The sequence below is a fragment of the Epinephelus fuscoguttatus genome, linkage group LG23 (genome assembly GCF_011397635.1).
Source record: "Epinephelus fuscoguttatus linkage group LG23, E.fuscoguttatus.final_Chr_v1".
In the NCBI taxonomy this organism is placed as follows: Eukaryota; Metazoa; Chordata; class Actinopteri; order Perciformes; family Serranidae; genus Epinephelus; species Epinephelus fuscoguttatus.
Genome location: NC_064774.1, coordinates 2,557,437 through 2,574,621, shown reverse-complemented (window position 1 = coordinate 2,574,621; position 17,185 = coordinate 2,557,437). Strand labels below are relative to the sequence as shown.

The following is a 17,185-nucleotide window of genomic DNA, read 5'->3' as shown; positions in this document are numbered from 1 at the left end:
CATATCCTACTGCTGTGAAAGTTGGCTACTATACAACTACTGTGCAGTTCATAAAGTCTTTACGTGCATGGAAAATTAACACACACAGACAATGCACTTACGGACAAGAAGCTGAACAGTATAGGTTGTATCAAGTTCTTGAACGTGGCATCTGTATTCTCCAACATCAGTGAGTTTTACTCCGGAGATATTCAGTGAAATGACTCCACACTTCACGTTGTCGCTTGACATAGATGTTCATCCCTTGCAGGATGCATTTTGATGATCCAAGAGGTCCACATTATCATGAGACACATGGACAGTGCTGGAGTTTGGTCCTGTCCACTCCACAGTCATGGCAACAGCACTCATGGGAGGCATCAAGTAGCATGGCAAAATGACATCACCACCAAGAACTGCCATTATTGGCTGAGTTGGACCGCCTAACCGAGACTGACCTGCAAAGAAACAGACTGTGCTGAAGACGGTACCTGCATATTTACATGTATGATTATGTTTATAAGTTGTCTGCTGTGCAGAGGCTGCACAGTGCCTGTTTGTGGAAAAGGAATTTGGCTTCAGCAAAGTCAAGTCAAGTCAGCTTTATTTATACCTGCTGTGACCTCTTAAACCACAGCTCCATCACCAAACATCACAATTTTAAAAGTGTTAAATCAAACCAACAGCCCACTGTTACGTGTCAGTCTGTGTCTCTCTCTCTCTCTCTCTCTCTCTCTCTCTCTCTCTCTCTCTCTGTCTCTCTCTCTCTCTCAGTCTCTCTCTGAGTCTCTTCCTCCTGTGCTGTCATCTGACTTTCCTGACAGGTGGAGCCTATGAGACTGACGAGGATGGGAGGAGTTGATTAAAGCACCCGAGAGAGTGAGAGGAGCTGTCTCACACACACTCATTCGCCAGTCAGCTTGGAGAGCTGTCTTTTGTTGCCTTTCTTTTGGTTAGGCGGGGGTTGCATGGATTAGCGTGCAACCTCCTTTCTTATTAGGGTCTGGGCAGCTGCCAGGACACTATTGTAATCCTAGGTATTCTTCTTCTTCTTCTTCTGAGGAAATCATACTTCCCATGAGTGAAAACTCACCAAACTTTGCACAAAGGTCCAGTCTCATGCCAGATATCCTCAGCTGTAAACTCAAGCCAATAGTCCTGATGGTGGCGCTACAGCAAGCGTCTAAAGTTCAAAACTTTGAAAATTCATAACAAATCAACCATACGTGCTACAACTTCACAACTTTCATCAAACTGTAGCCCCAATACTGAAGAAACTTTTGTACATTTAAACCTATTAAAAATTATGAAGTTCATCACTCTGTTTTTTTCAAAAACTGTAAAACTATCTCCTCCCACAATTTTTGCTCAATTGACACCAAACTTGCTACAGAGCATCTTCAGACTGTCGTACAAAAACTTTGTTTCTCAGATTTTTGATTTATCAAAAATTGAGCCTACAGTGCATCAAAATGTTTGACTGTAAACGGTACTGTAAACATATACATGCAAATTCTTGCTAAATAAATCTTCAATGTTCATGAAAAAAGACAAAATTCTAGAGTCATGGTAGATGATGTGTGGCAAATTTCAGAATTTTATCTCAAAGACTGAATTTTTGACAGCATTTTGAATTTTGCTCTAATGTGAACAATTGGAGTCAATGTAAAAATGGCAATTTTAAACATCAGTTTTTCACTTATGGAGCAAATCAATCATTGTTACAAACAAATTACCAACATCTCCATGCTGTCTAGATGCAATATGTGTATTTTCAGATTTTTGTTTCGATAACTGAATTTTTTACAGTGGTTTGAAATCTGCTTTTCCATGCATGGACGGCTGCTAAACCTGCACGTCTGGCTTAGTCAGTTTGTGAAGCTACACATGAACTGTCACTGACTAATTAGCTCAGTGAGATAGAAACTGATCCTTAGTCTCAGAGGTTGTGAGTTCAAGCCTCAGCTGATGCAAAAGGCAGATTGTGTTGCTAAGTTCCTAAATGTCTTCTGCTTGTTGCTCAGAATTGCCTAAAAATGCCCCGTGCCTCAGTTTTCGTTGTTTGTTTTTTGTTTAGATTAGATGTTTAATTTAGGTAGTTAGTGTGGGAGCTGCTGGGTGCGATGGCCCACTGCATGGTTGGCCCAGCAGCCCCGACTTTTGGTTCTCTTTGGCCGGGACCTCCATCCCTCTTTTGTTTATGGTTTGCATTTATTTAGTTAAAGTATTATCGATTAAAAAATAATTAAGAGTTTGTTCTGGCAATAGTCGGTGTGGTGTCCTTTATGTTCGGTCTCCCTATGAGCCCTTTGTGCTGTTTATGGAGACACCCACAACGATTTAAAGTTACACTCTGTAATCAAAGTTTTCACAATATATGTTAAAATATCTGCAATTCGTGTGATAAAAGAATGCATGATGGACATTTAAGCATTTTGGGAAGCTAATTGGAAGAATTATCTCAAGAAAATTAAACCCCTCCGTCAAAGTGCAGCAAAGGTACTGTCCCAAGAACTGTCTGTTGTTTTCAATAGAAACAATACATGAAAGCCTGACTATGTGCCTTCAAACAAACAACAAGATAAGTAGTTATTTAAATGTATATTACCTGCAGAAGACTGCGTTAGGAGGAGGAAGATAATGCAATGATGGAAGAGCGGAACAATGAAGTCCCTGAAAGAGCCTTCATCAGTCAGGAGAGCCATGCTGGAGATCTGAAATATAATAAAAAACAAAGTAAGATGAAAGAAAATCAATAATATTTCTATGATGAATCAGAAATGAGGCAGTGAACAGGTCAAAGGAAACCAATACATTTATACTCACATGAAAGACGGTTACACTGCAAGGTGAAGTTTCTTGATGCTGTTTCCCTCTTGAAGAACAGGATGCTGTGAACGTCCTGTTTCTCACGAGTACAGAAGTCACACTGACCTCGTCAGGTTAGACATTCTGTTTTTAGCAGAAGAAAACCACAGAGAGAAAGAGAAACTAAAAGACAGACAATGGGCCACATTGACTAAAGTAATTTATGGCAGGTGGGAGCGGTAATAATATGAAGAAAAAGGAAGTCCCCAGACTCTTTGCAACTCAACAGTTATACTGAGGGGAGATCTCAGTTTAGTATTAAATCCACAAGTTGACAAGAGTGGGAAGATAAATCAACCAAAAAATCTGTATTTCCATTACTTAACTTAATGCAAGCTTTCAGACTTATAGAAACCGAAGAATTTTGCACAGTGATGTCAGAGATCATACTTTTTACTCCAGCAGACACATTCACTAGTATGTGCGTAGAAATGTTCTCACTTTGCATACACACAGAATCACCATCAGACTCATAACATGTCAGTTTTTGTACTTCTTACCACAGTGCAAAGCCGAGCAACTCAGAATCACCGACAGGGCATTGCCGCAATTTGCATTCAGCATGCTGCCATGCTCCCATTTCTGAACATAAGGCAATGTGTTTCCCCAGAGGATTATCCAAGCTGCAGCCTCCCGACTGAAAAATAAAGTCAACGCTGAAGTGCCAATAACTGCACTTCCTTAAATCGCCACTTCCCCTTTTCTTTGTGTTTTATTATGTTTCATTGTCTGTCCTTTGTTTCTTTATCTCTTGTTCCTAGTTTTCATTCCCTCTGACTTACCTTCTTTTCCTCATGTTCAAACATGTAACTTCCCAAAACTGAATTTTTTCATCCTCATGCAGTTAATGCTTCTGACAGGAGGGAGTGTCAGGATGTAAAATGAGACTTAACGTACAGTATGGCAAAGACAGAGAGCTGACAGCAAATTTAGGACCAGAATCAGGCTGACTGAGTTTTCACTGTTCACTGTGAGTCATTATGCTCCTTATTCTTCATTTGACTGTACTCTACTTTGACTGTAACGACGGAAACCTCAAAAATAAGTCAGAGATAAAGGTTAGGCAGTGTGGCTGTATCTGACTGTCTCATCATCAAACAGGAAACAAGATTCTCAGAAGTGAAACCGATTAGAGATTGAACAAGATAAGCAGGGTTATTTATAGCACCGTTTTATTAAAACTTTCACGCACACAACACAAAACGGTTCACATCAGATAAAGGAAATGCATCAGAACAACTTTAAAATACATGACTGAGAAAAATAAAACAAGCTAGATTAGTCTTGCAGGATGTGAAGCAATTCCACCCACAGTAAGAGTTTAACCATTTTTAGAGAGTGACATTTTTATCCCCAGTCTGCAGATCAACTCAAACAGTGAATTCATGTAGTTGTGACTGACAGACATTTGTAAGGTGGAGGTAGTGTGAAATCTACTGTGTATCACATATGCAGTCTTATACATCACAACATAGATTTCAGGGGGGACTCAATATTTAGAGCATCCGTCCCCCCACACGCCAACAAAAACATGAAAGTAGCAGAGGACTTATATTTTGAGAAAGTTAAGGACATTAACACCATAAGTTGATGCAGAAAATGTGCATAAACATTCACCGGAATGTAGGAAAATTAGTTTGACGATGAAAATTCACAGGTGTCACAGATGGTGTCTAAATGGGACCATGTTTAACAAACTGAACATCATGCTGTGTTGAAGAAGCCTTGAAATTAGTAACTGGGAAAACAAACTCATTGGAACAATGTATACTGAGGCAATAAATCAAACGAGAAGTTGGGTCATTTTCTTAAAGACCTCTAAACAATCCAGTTTATTTTTGCAACCAGTGGAGTCGCCCCCTGCTGGCTGTCAGAAATGATGTAGGTTAAAGGCACCCAAGCATTGGCTTCACCTTTCAGATCGGAGGCTGCGTCCACTTCTTTAATACAGTCCGTGGTTTTGAGGTGGACATTAGGCGAACATTTCGGCACAAGGGCAAAGGTTTACTTGGCATTCAGTCAGACGACGACAGTAACCACCAAAACCAATCACATAAACGTGAGAGCCACACGGGATACAAGCTGAAACGATAAAACACAAAGCAACATTTGATAATTGCATTTGGAGGTTTGGAGTCAGTGCGCAGTCTCGTGCATCGTATCCGTGTTTGCAATGTCGGTGCACAGCACACAGCTGACTAACTGATGTGACCATCCTACAGATTTACTTTACAGAGAGCGTTTAAAGGCACACATTATCGTATGTCTACTTACCAGCAGCAAGAGAGATGAACTGCTGTTATTATAGCTCCTGTAGGAGCCGTCTTCAGAGAGTTCCACTCTGGAGCGCTTCAGTGAAACGTCTGTCAGGTCAGGTCCTGACCACTCCAGAGACAGGAAGACAGGAGACACGGCAGGGTTCAGGTGCTTTGGCAAAATGATGTTATTTCCCACTGTTGGATGAGATGGAGCAATAACCTGAGACTGACCTGTAATAGAAACAGAATTCCTTTGTGTCAACAGTCTTTTAACCAAAGGCTTAACCAACCTAGTCTCACTCCGAAGTCACTGAAAACCGATGCTTGAAAACAGACCATGCATGTAACAGGCTGATGATGACATGGTGTCCATGGTGTCACATCAACAACCAACACACCCAGGGTACCTTGGACGCCATGTCTCAACATGGAAAGTTCATGACCAAACATATGTAATGAGGCTGGAGTGAGAATGTGTTGGCTTAATACAATTTAAGTTTTGTGTATATACGGACATTTGCCATGGACCCCACTGCTGTATGAGTAAAACGGTAATTATCAGTGGTGAAATGTAATTAAGTACATTGACTCCGTGCCAAAGTATAAATTTAAGGCACTTGTACTTTACTTGAGTTTTACATTTTATGAAACTTTATACCTCTTCTCCACTACATCCTACAGTTATACCCTTCCTGTCCAATGAAAACCATATATCTCCAGATGTGTTGATGTTGAATATTTGCGATAAACTTAAAAATGTTTTTTCCTGCATAAATGTCCTTGCATAAATTTCTAGAACATAAAATCTGAACATGGCAAGATATGTATTGTAAAATTCCACACACTTTTAGACCAAAACTAAGACACTACAGGTGAAAAGGGTCAAACTTGGAATAGATATTACCATGAAACTTCCTCAGTTGATTGTTTATATTAGGACAGTTATTTTTTGGTATTACAATTTGTTTGAAATATTATGTTTACACATACAAATAAGGCATTATCTAATTAACTATGTGCTTTTTGCATAAATGACCAGAACAGTAGTCTTCAGTAAAATAAACAAATATGTATCAAAAAAGGGGAAATCCAAGGCACTCTTCTTTAAATGTATAGAAAGCCTTTATTTACAAAATGGCTGTTTCATATAGAAAAGGTTAAAACATGATGAAAGTGGGTTACAGCCCACGCGTTTCGGCACAACAGCCTTCTTCAGGGTGTGAAGAAACTGCATTCATCTGCAGCCTCGTGTCCCCCCTCAGCTAAATGAGGGTTAGTATGTTCAGTCAGGCTTCATTCATTCACAGTTCTCCTTCCATCTCACGGCCCTCGCCTCCTCCATTCAGCTGATCATGTGCGTTTGCTCCTCCAGTTAACCAATCACAGTTTGCCACGATCTCTATCAGCCAGTCATTTAGCTACTGTCAATCTAGATTGTGTTCTTCTCTCTGCTGTCATTTTAGGTGTCACATCCTCCTCAGTCATGGCGCCCTCCACGTCATTTAGCTCCATCATATCCAGAGCCCAGGACAAACTCATCAAAAGCTCTGCCAGAGTCTAAACTCCACAGGGGATTCTCTACAGCTTCACCACCCTCCTTAAATCTATAACACCACAATGGGGTCTAATAAGCAAAAGACTATATGACATAATAGTATTTCCCTCAGACTGAGTCTCTCCTGATTGAAATAACTCTAAAAACCCTCCTGGATGAGCTGGAAAATGTATCGTCACAAAGCCGTAAACAGGCTGTTTTACTGACACCAGGGACATTTCTTATTGACACGTGGCTTTAACAGGACGGCCACGCCACAAACACATGATGATCTTACAGAATATGACGTATTACTGGCAATTAAACTACCCAACAGTATATAAAGGAGCTCAAATGAGCACAAGCTTAAACATCCACAACACAGTTAATTACTTTTCTGATTAAAAACCCAATATCTAGAGAAGTATGACCTTTGACACACACTGAGCTCCTGATGTAGGTGAAAATCTGGAAATACCACAATGCACTGGTATTATGCTGCATGAATAAATATGTCATGGTTTATATCCTCATTCAGAGAGAGAATGGTACAGGATGCCATCATCAGTGTCAGTAAATAAGTAATGAAATTATTTTCTCCAGCAGATGTCTGAATCATCAGTTAAAATTCATAAAATTAAATAAAAGTCAAATATGTTTTTTTGTTAAAAAGAGGACCCAGGGTCCAAACAAAAACCTCAGAGTTCAAGAAAACCACTTTACCACTGCAGCAACACGTGCTCAACTATTGGAGGAGGAAGCAGCAATAAATGGAAATGACACACAAACAAAATAGAAACAACTGAAAATTGTAATAGCCCTGGATATTGTGTCAGGATATATTACCTTTTGAAGAAAATATCAGAAGAAAGAGCATCACTGTTGGACAGAAAAGCAAAGCTCTGAATGTCAGAGATGTCCAGTAAACCATTCTGGGGATCTGGAGATTGGAAAAAAAAATAGAAAATCAAAAATCTGTCTAATAAATTATAAATTAAATAACTAGTGAACAACTAAAACAGTCACCAGCTAATGTCCAATATACCGACCCTAAAGACAGTTACACGTCAACTGTCACACGGCAAGTGAAAGATCATGGCCTCCTTTATGGTGTCTCTCAGTCTTTGGACTTCCTGTTGAACTTCGACAAAATTCTCACGTTGGTTCCAACCACATGATGAGACATTCAGGTTAAAAGAAAAATGAACATGAAAACCACAGTAATGGTGCACATACTGTCTCAACACCCTGGAGATTCTTGTACCTTACCACAGTATTTATATTTGTGGGGACTTTATGACATTTACATTTAAGCGGAAAGTACTGCATTGGAAAAAACAATGTAAATCTAAAGGCAGAGGTGTTCAGAGATGGTTGCTCTGTCGTATCAGACTGAAGGACTCAAACAGGAGAACAGAAGGACATAATATTAAATTTGACATTTTTCCAAAAAGAACAAAATCAGCAGTAATAGGCAACTTCTCTCACTCCCAACTTGTCACATATCACAGCTTGGTCAGTGGACTTTCACGTTTACATATGACACGGTGGGTGTCCTGGGTGCGTCTGCTCGTTAGAGGCATACAACATCAACATTCATACAGGAAGTGGACATCAGCCTCCTGAGTGAAAGTCTGGTTTTTGTTTGATCCATGCACCTCCCCTCCCACCCGCCCACTCTATGGGGACTTTCCAGCCCATTAAGTTTCATTGTTTCCAGCAGTGTTTCAAACTGATGCCAACCAGCTGCGTTACTAATTGAAATCGTCGACCAAGCTTGAGGACTTAGGAATGAGAACAGGTTGGTGTAATGGTAAATGCAGGCTAAAACAACTTTTGTAAGTGCATTATAACTTTATGTAATGGAATCAAAAGAAATTAAGAAAATAAAATATCACACAGAGAATGATGAGGGCAAACATCATGACCATAACCGCGGCAACGATCCCATATACAGGAGTCCCAGGGATGTCATCTGAAATGATAAAGACATAAAACAGCGTATGTATTTATGTATTTGTTTTGGAGTTTGAAGTCAATGTGCAGGCATTGACGAGAGATCTGAGTCTCAGTGGAAAATGAACAGGAGAAATACTGTTCTGATATGACTTTCTAATGATACAATCAGCTAATAATACATCCTATTAATTATGATCACAGAATGTTTTTTTTTTTTTTGCTAATGACTTATGGGTGCATTTAGAGTAGTAATCCACCATTACAAGATTTTTTGTGTGTGTTTGTTTGAAACATAATTGGGTTCTTAACAGGCTGCTAATTAAATAAATAACTGAACCTTCTGGTCCCTTCAAAACCACTTGATTGAGCACAGAAAGTTCAAGCTCCAGAACGACAGCCGTGCTCACGAGCCATGTTCATCATAGCTTACACTAAGCATGATTGGCAGGAAAGAGATTGCACAAGTAGTGACGGCCAAATGAAGCCTCATGAACCATTTTTTTATTTTCTCACTCCACCTGACGGCGCTCTTGGGTTAAAGATAAAGGCTGAAGGTATGGCAGTGAAATGTGCTTTCAAACCTTTGTTGAACACACAGCGCCATCTAGTGGCTTCAGAAAATGAAGACAATGGCTCACAAAGCCTCATTTGGCCATCACTACACACAAGAAAACGAGGCAGTATCCTTATTTTACTATCCTAATCATGTCAGTAAATTAATTAAAATGAGACTAAAACCAACTACTAATTTTAAGTGACACAAAATTCAATTCAGTTCAGTTCAATTTTAATTATAAAGCCCAATATCACAAATCACAAGCCTTTTTCAGGGGCTTTACAGCGAAAAGGTCAAATAATTGTATAATGTGGCACTTTCTGGCATTTTTTATTGCATATCACACATAGGCCAAAATGATCGTACAAATCCAGTAACTATATATCTGACTACACTGGAACTGATGCACCTTTTTCATGTTTGTCACGCTGCTGCAAAACATACACCTCTTTAAAACTGCACTAATAAATGTGATTCTACAGTTTACCGTAACAAATCTAAGGTGCTGCTGATTCACACTGTGATAGATCTACTCACCAACAGAAAGACCGATGACTGATGTCTTGTTCACTTCTGGAACGTAGCATCTGTACGTGCCGCTATCAGACAGCTCCACCGTGGAGAGTTTCAGTGACAGGTCTCTGTGCTTCAGATTCTCAGTGGACACTGATGTTCTTCCTCTGTACGCTGGGTTTTGCTCGGCGGGCACATCCTCGCCATCACGCCGCACATGGACAAACTTGGGGTTCAGGTCAGGTCTTGACCACTCCAGAGTCATGGAGACAGCATGGCAGGTTGCAGGAGGCATGGCAAAGTGATGTCATCACCTGCTGTCGCCACTATTGGATGATTCACCGCTGTAGACTGACCTGTGATGGAAACATTTGATTCCTGTTACAAGAATAATTTGTCTAGTGTGAAGTCTTTTCACTGGTGGCAGGGAGAGCTTGCAACTTAACCGTTGTGATTTAGATCCTGTTTTGTTTCTCTAGTACGGAGAGTTATGCAGGACAGCATCAGTGCATGCTGCAGCTGTCTCTGTTTAGCTCAAAGCTAGACTGGCTCGACTTCTACGCATCTGCTCAAAGGTTGTGGTTCAAAGTCAAGTTTTTTTCTTTACACAGAAGATTTAGAGTCCGACAGGCTCAGCTGAGCAGGTTGAGGAACTCTATTGTTTGTCTGTGATATCTATTAAATCAGAGTACGACTAGAAGTGGCCTCGTGCACCTGCAGATCGAACACTGAGCATAATAGGAATGATTAAACTGTTGCACTGCTTCCACCTTACATAATGTCTCAGGTGATTTGTAGCGTTTGTTTTATGGTTTTGTTGTTGGGCAAATGTTGTTCTATATTTTTAAATTTATTTGTGTTTTGTAATTTTATTTTTTAGTGATTATTCTTTGCAGTTTGCCTCTCTATGGTATCTGCCGTTGCAAGGAAACACTGGTTAAGTTGTTCTTGCATTGTTTTTCATTTTTAATGCGACGCACCATGTGTGCATTACATCCAATGTGCAATTATCCTGTGCAGCTGTCAATATATACCCATACATTTATTCATAAGTACATATTCTTTCTCCATATGTGCATAAGTGAAAGGTGTATATAGTGTAAACAGTGTTGAGTGTATAGTTGTGTCTAAATGTAGGACTTTATATTTTATATTTTTCTAATTCTGATACATAACTGTTTTGTATTTTATCTTCTATTTCTCTTTTTTTCTATTTTCATAGCAAAACTTAAAATTTAACGAAAGTCATGTTGTATAAAGCTGATAAGACAACGTAACGTGTGTTTGTTGAGCTGTTAAAGAGAGGACCCAGGGTCTGAACACAGAGCATCACTTTAACAGCACGTGCATAACATTTAACACAAAACAGAAGCTACAGTAAACTGTAATAGCTGTGTGAGGATATATTACCTGCAGAGCGAAGTATCAGGAGGTGGAAGATCACAGTGTGACAGCAAAGCACAGCTCTGATGTTGGGTGACGTCGGCTGAACCATCCTGCAGATCTAAAGATCAGGAGCAAGATAAACTAAAATCAAAAATAGGAATCAGTGAACAAAAGTTATCAGCCAGTATATGCACTGACACTTGAGACAGTTATGAGCTTCACTCTGGGGAGGCGAAGTTTCTTTATGCTGTTTTTCACCTGTTAAACTTCCTGTTGAACTTCAGCACTCTCTCGTTTAGTGTTCAGTCTGACCACATCAAGTGACACGTTCTGTTATAGGAACAAAAATCAGAAACCACAAGACAGAAAGGGAAACTAAAGAGAGACAAGGTCAGTGTGGGGGTGAACTCTTAGTTCATGCTCCATCATTTCAGACTAAGATACACTAACTTGCCAATATTTACTCTTATCTACAGAGGCCCTCTGGGGTCACATGGTAGCCAAAGAAAACTTAATGTGTAAATCCATGCATGGTTTTGTAATTCATCCCCTCAAATTCACAAAAAAGAAAGTTAATTTTTTTTTTTCTAAAAATTGCCATTTGAATCTCATTCCCTGCATTTCTACATACATTTACAACATGATCTAATTCCTATTTGTCATATTTTGCAGCTTGGGCAGAAACCCCGGGTGTTACTGAAATGATGCCAGAGGCAACCTTTTGGCTTCTATCATGACTCAGAAGGGGTCAGTGATTCAGGTTTAGGCAACTAAATTACTTTGCAGTGAGGAAAAGATTGAGGATGTTGCCAAAAACACCTGGCATTGAATGCCACAAACGTGGCCAGAAAAGTGGCGGCATGATGTGTTGCTAAAACAACACTTGCTTTTGAAGGCAGCAGCGTGGCCTTCTCGGTAGCGCCACAGACTGAAGGGCTGAAGGGCTGCAGCGTGTCACTGAAAAAGAACCCGGCTTCAAGTGTTGTGAATGTGGTCAGAAAAGCATCAGCAGAGCGGCAGCAGCGTGTTGCTAAAACAACACCCAGCTTTGAGTGTCACAAATGCAGCTGGAAAAGCAGTGGCATGTCTGGCTTTGAGTGCCACCAATGTATCCCACAGGGTTGCAGCGAGGGCATAAAAAACTACAGGCTTTGAGGAGAAAGGCAACAGCATTTCTGGCTTTGAGTGCCGGAAAGGCAGCGGCGTTTTGCTGAAAATACACCCAGCTTTGAGTAGCACAAATGTTGCAGCTGATGTTATTTGTTGGGTTTACATTGAGATTGGAGGAAAGCCTGGTGTGTCGCACACAGAAGCTAACAGGTGCTGCAGCAGTGTATTTCGATGCTCTGGGAGCAAGACCAGGCTGGTCATCATGCTAAATTCAATCAGACTCTGACAGCTGGCCAAACAGTGTAAAATAATGTATAAGTTTTTGATCTCAGATTACAGAAAATGCTGGCTAAAACAACTAAGTGCATTACAACTTCATTTATCATCATCCTGAAATCAACAGAAAAGAAAATTTTCATCAATGCTTTATTGGCACAGGCAAACAATTAACACGGCGCCACCCACCAGCACAGTCATCATCATCATCACTGATCCTATCACTCAAGGGTGATAAGCTAACCCTCCTCATTTTTTGATTTTTAAGCAGTATTAAGCCCATAATAACTGCTTAAAACACATTCGAATGCACATGCTAAAAGAGAGCTACAAGTTTGCTTTCTGACAAAATATCCTTGAGTTCAAACACTGTAAATCCAAGGATAATTCTTAATCATACAACAATTAAAAATATTACAATTAACAATCTGCAGTGTATTAAAGGCCCAGTGTGTAGGATTTAGGGGGATATATTGGCTAAATTGGAATGTAATATAGTAAGTAGTTTTCTTTGGTGTATAATCACCTGAAAATAAGAATCTACAGAGATCACCATGTTGCACCGCCATGTTTCTACAGTAGAAGCCCAACACTGGCTTTAGATATGGTCATTCCCCTTGTCGCGTTTTTGCACCAGCCTGCATAGTTAGAAGCCCATCTGCACCGAGAGTGTCGTTAAAACATAGATTTTTTTAATGTGAAACTACTTTATTCAGTGTTTCTACTGGTTTCAGTCGCCTGGTCCGTTTGTTTTGGAGAGGAAGAGACCTCTGTGGATGATTCAAGTCCTGGTACAAACCTCCTGAACGATGAACACTGAAGGAATTCTAACCAGGAGACGTTTCAGCTGGCTGCAGTGTACAATCGTCACCACTAGATGCCACTAAATCTTACACACTGATCCTTTAAATCCCTTCATTGTAAAAATAAGTGCAGCTTCACTGTAACACACAATCTCTGCAGAGCTCAGAGGTCATGCTCAGTGGTGGCATCAACATAGTCATTATCCAGTCCCTGTCCTCTTGCACTACGCTGTGGCATCTCCGTGGTGACGGCAAGTGTCTTTCCTGCAAATAAGTAAAGAAGTCTTGATGGAGTTGTGCGTTAAACAAATAAAGGGCTACATCTGTAAAAAAAAAAAAATAAATAAACCTCAGTGTTAAATCAATAAAGAAGCTAAAAGTGACAAAAAAACACATGTTCTAGGTAAAAATATATTTTTCCATCTTCCAGTTAACATCCCCCGCATCCCAGTTTACCCCCATCACCACAGTCACAGAGAAAGATGTGACTCACCTCTTGCTCTGTCTCTGCATATGAGTCCCAGTAGGATGGTGGACAGCAGGTACGGAACTCCCACCACTACATGACACATCAGTCTGGAGACAGACAGGAGGGGAGCTGCAGGAGCACCAGGACCTGCTGGAGGTAAAACTCAGCATCAGTTTTATACATCAGCTCATGAAACATGTGTAACTCCTCTTCTATAATATTCATAAATACTGTATCTGCCACATGAGACAGGACGTGGACCATCTGTGTCTCTTTAAGGGGACATGTTTGTGAGCTGTATATAATGTTCAACAGGTTAGTTTCACCTCAGTGTTTCCTGAGCTCACCTTCTGTCACATTTCCAGTAAAGCCGTCAGACGGTGGACGTGACCTTTCTGTCTCTGTGGCTCCTTCTGTGTGAAACCACAAGTTGTTTCTGTCTCGTATAAATATCACAGTGTGCAGCAGTCTCACCAGAACAGTGACAAGGTAGAGACAGGCTTTAAACATTGTGACAAACATTTCCTTTCACTGCTGTTTAACCAATTCTCTGTCTTTCTACTCCCTGTGTTGTTTAGGTGTACATGCATTATGAATTGCCAAATGTGCACATTGGAAAATGTTGCAGACAAAGCATACATTAAACTGACATTAACACACAGTAATATTTCCCCATATTTCTGGCTTCAGCTCACCTCTGACAAAGAGCCAGCTCTCTGCTGACTCCCCAACATCAGGCATCATGCACATGTAGAGGCCCTCATCAGACTTGGACACTGCAGGGATGGTCATCTGCCCTGTGATCGCTGCACCAACAACAGATCTGTTCTTTCGAAAGATGCTGGCTTGCTGGTCTGAGGAGTTGCTTTGGGTCCTGCAGCGCAGAGTCACAGATTGTCCCTCCGTCACAGGAAACACAGGACTCTCCAGGGCCACATTACTGTCTTTGAAATGCGGAAGAATTTCAGCTTATTAAGAAAAAAGTCTCCACAGATTGTTAACTTTGCAGAAATCTGAGGAAGAGACCTCTGTGGATAATTCCGCTTTTGGTAAAAACCTCCTGAACAATATCTCAAGGCAATTGAATCAAACGCAACTGGACTTGGTTTTGTCTTAGAAGACGTTTCACCTCTTATCCAAGAGGCTTCATCAGTTCATGCTTGTCTGACTAGGCTGGAACTAGTCTGAGAAACTGGTGTGGAAAAAAAACAGGTATTTAACCTCTGGGGAGGTCTTCACAAGGCCAATGATGTCACTGGTTCGTTAGTGCTCCGATGGTGTGTCAACAACAGGGAAGACCGATGGTTTGAAAGAGGTGTAAAAGAAGCCATCTATGTGAAATTGGAAAAACCATCTCTCAACAGAGGAGGAGGTCTGCGACACCACCTAGCCCCCACCTATAAAGCTGTCCTTTCATCCTTGCCCAGGAGACTTAACAGCTTAACCTCTAAAAACAATGGTCGTTCACAAATGGCCTCATGTGACTCTAACGACTCCAACGACCACCGCTGCAGCAGGAGTTTCAACGACTGTCGTTGACACACCATTGGAGCACTAACAAACCAGTGACATCATTGGCCTTGTGAAGACCTCCCCAGAGGTTAAATACCTGGGTGCTTCCACACCAGTTTGTCAGACTAGTTCCAGCCTAGTCAGACAAGCATGAACTGATGAAGCCTCTTGGATAAGAGGTGAAACGTCTTCTAATACAAAACCAAGTCCAGTTGTGTTTGATTCAATTGCCTTGAGATAGCTATGACCTGGATGAATGAGAATATCCACAGGCCTCCTGAACAATAAACCCTAAAGTAATCCTAACCAGGAGAATTTCAGACTGGTTGCAGTTTGCAGTCCTCACCACTAGATTCCACTAAATCCCCTTAAATCTTTCACACTGGGCCTTTAAAGTAATAATTCATAAGATTCTAATGAAGTCAAGCCCCTTTTTGATCAACCATTTATGGTCTACTTTTAAAAAAATCTGTACTTACCTCTCTAATTCGTCAATCTTACTGTCAGTGGCGGAGTCCGCCATTACCGCACTGGATTCAAGGTGCCTTAACATGCACAAGGTATTCAGGAAAATGATGCAGCATGTCATCCAGCGATACTGTTTGTGATTTCATCTCACTGATAGCGGCTTCACTGCTCACTTTACAGCCATGTCAGAGCAGGATTAAGTTAATGCTAATGCTAACCCAACATTTCCTACTGCTGCTGCTGCCTCACATCGAAAGCATTCAACTGGGGTGGCTTTTGTTGTGAAGCAGTCACAGGAAATATGTGTTTGTTATTGCGGTCATTAATCAAAAACGTAGGCTAACTGTAAAATGAAAGAGAACCAGCAAGTAATTATGTCCTGTTTAGTGCTTGAACCAACAAGCTGTAGCCTTTACACAGTTTAAGAATTTTGTCAACATTTGTATGTGGGGCCCAAGTGGAGGGTAGATGGGCTGAAAAATGATCCCTATATTGGATTGTCCATATGTTCCATGTTGGCCCCGTGCCACATACCCACATGGGTGGTTTAATCCAAATGGGCTCCGGATGAGATGCCCATTTTGGATCCATACCCACTTGGTACCCAGGTAGCCCGAATATAACCCATGTGCGGCCCACTTGGGTAAACCCATCTATGTGAGAAATTGGCATGGAGCAAACATGGAACCAGTGGACAATCCCATATAGGGCCCATTTCTCAACCCATTCACTCCCCACATGGGCCCCACACACAAATGCTAGTCCCCCTGCCTCCTGTGATGAACTAACCAGTGACGGTGATGTTGGCAGCTGGACTTCTCTCTCCTAAAGTGGACTCACACCAGTACTCTCCACTGTTCCAGTGGTAGGCTTCCTTGATGACACAGGTGGTTGCCTCCAGTTTGCCCCAGTCACGTCCACACTCTGAGACCCCTCGGACTGTTTTGGCCTTCACTCTCCATCCAGAGGACATATCACATCTCAGAGTAAAAGTCTCGTACTTAAAGATCTGAGATCTGTTTGGAGAGACTGAGAGGGTGGCTGCAGAGAGGACAAACAACAAACTACTCAGCTCCACCTCTTAAAGCTGAATTTACCTCGAAAAGACACTAAACACTTTCATCTGAATCAACGTGTTTGTTATTGTAGTCGGTACGGTCTTTTAACGTTTTTTTGCAATGCTTAGGGAACTTTGTATCATAAAAGGACATTCATTTTTCAGTAGGTGCAAATTCAAGGGTCATGCTAATTGTTCCTGTATTGTAACATATGCAATGGGTTTTTTTTTTTTTTAAGTTTTTAAGCATTAAAAACGTAATATTTACGAAACAGGATGAAAGTCATGCCTGAATTTTCACACTTAGTGCAAAAAATCTTGAAGAGATGTTCACCCCTTGGAGGTCCTTATATGCTGCAGATGATCCATTGAAGTACCTCATATCACAATCCATCATTCAGTACATTAATTATCCTCTTAATACCTTAAAATACCTT

General features: G+C 40.8%; 2 protein-coding genes and 1 long non-coding RNA gene across 3 annotated transcripts; all 3 read right to left on the bottom strand.

Moving 5' to 3' along the window:
• Positions 1-4,058: 4,058 nt before the first annotated feature.
• On the bottom strand, positions 4,059-8,281 carry LOC125883994 (uncharacterized). The gene is made up of 4 exons (XR_007448623.1): positions 7,689-8,281; positions 7,486-7,579; positions 5,122-5,336; positions 4,059-4,929 (listed from the first exon to the last, which is right to left on the bottom strand). It is a non-coding gene; the product is annotated as an uncharacterized LOC125883994 (long non-coding RNA).
• A 100-nt stretch (positions 8,282-8,381) lies between these two features.
• On the bottom strand, positions 8,382-12,424 carry LOC125884262 (myelin-oligodendrocyte glycoprotein-like). The gene is made up of 4 exons (XM_049569159.1): positions 12,327-12,424; positions 11,653-11,676; positions 9,692-9,927; positions 8,382-8,614 (listed from the first exon to the last, which is right to left on the bottom strand). Exons 1-4 carry the CDS (start codon positions 12,422-12,424, stop codon positions 8,508-8,510), a joined length of 465 nt encoding a protein of 154 aa, XP_049425116.1. The 3' UTR covers positions 8,382-8,507.
• A 193-nt stretch (positions 12,425-12,617) lies between these two features.
• LOC125884261 (uncharacterized) lies at positions 12,618-16,664 on the bottom strand. Its single transcript, XM_049569158.1, has 5 exons — positions 16,481-16,664; positions 14,407-14,655; positions 14,059-14,124; positions 13,736-13,858; positions 12,618-13,506 (listed from the first exon to the last, which is right to left on the bottom strand). Exons 1-5 carry the CDS (start codon positions 16,662-16,664, stop codon positions 13,406-13,408), a joined length of 723 nt encoding a protein of 240 aa, XP_049425115.1. The 3' UTR covers positions 12,618-13,405.
• Positions 16,665-17,185: the final 521 nt, after the last annotated feature.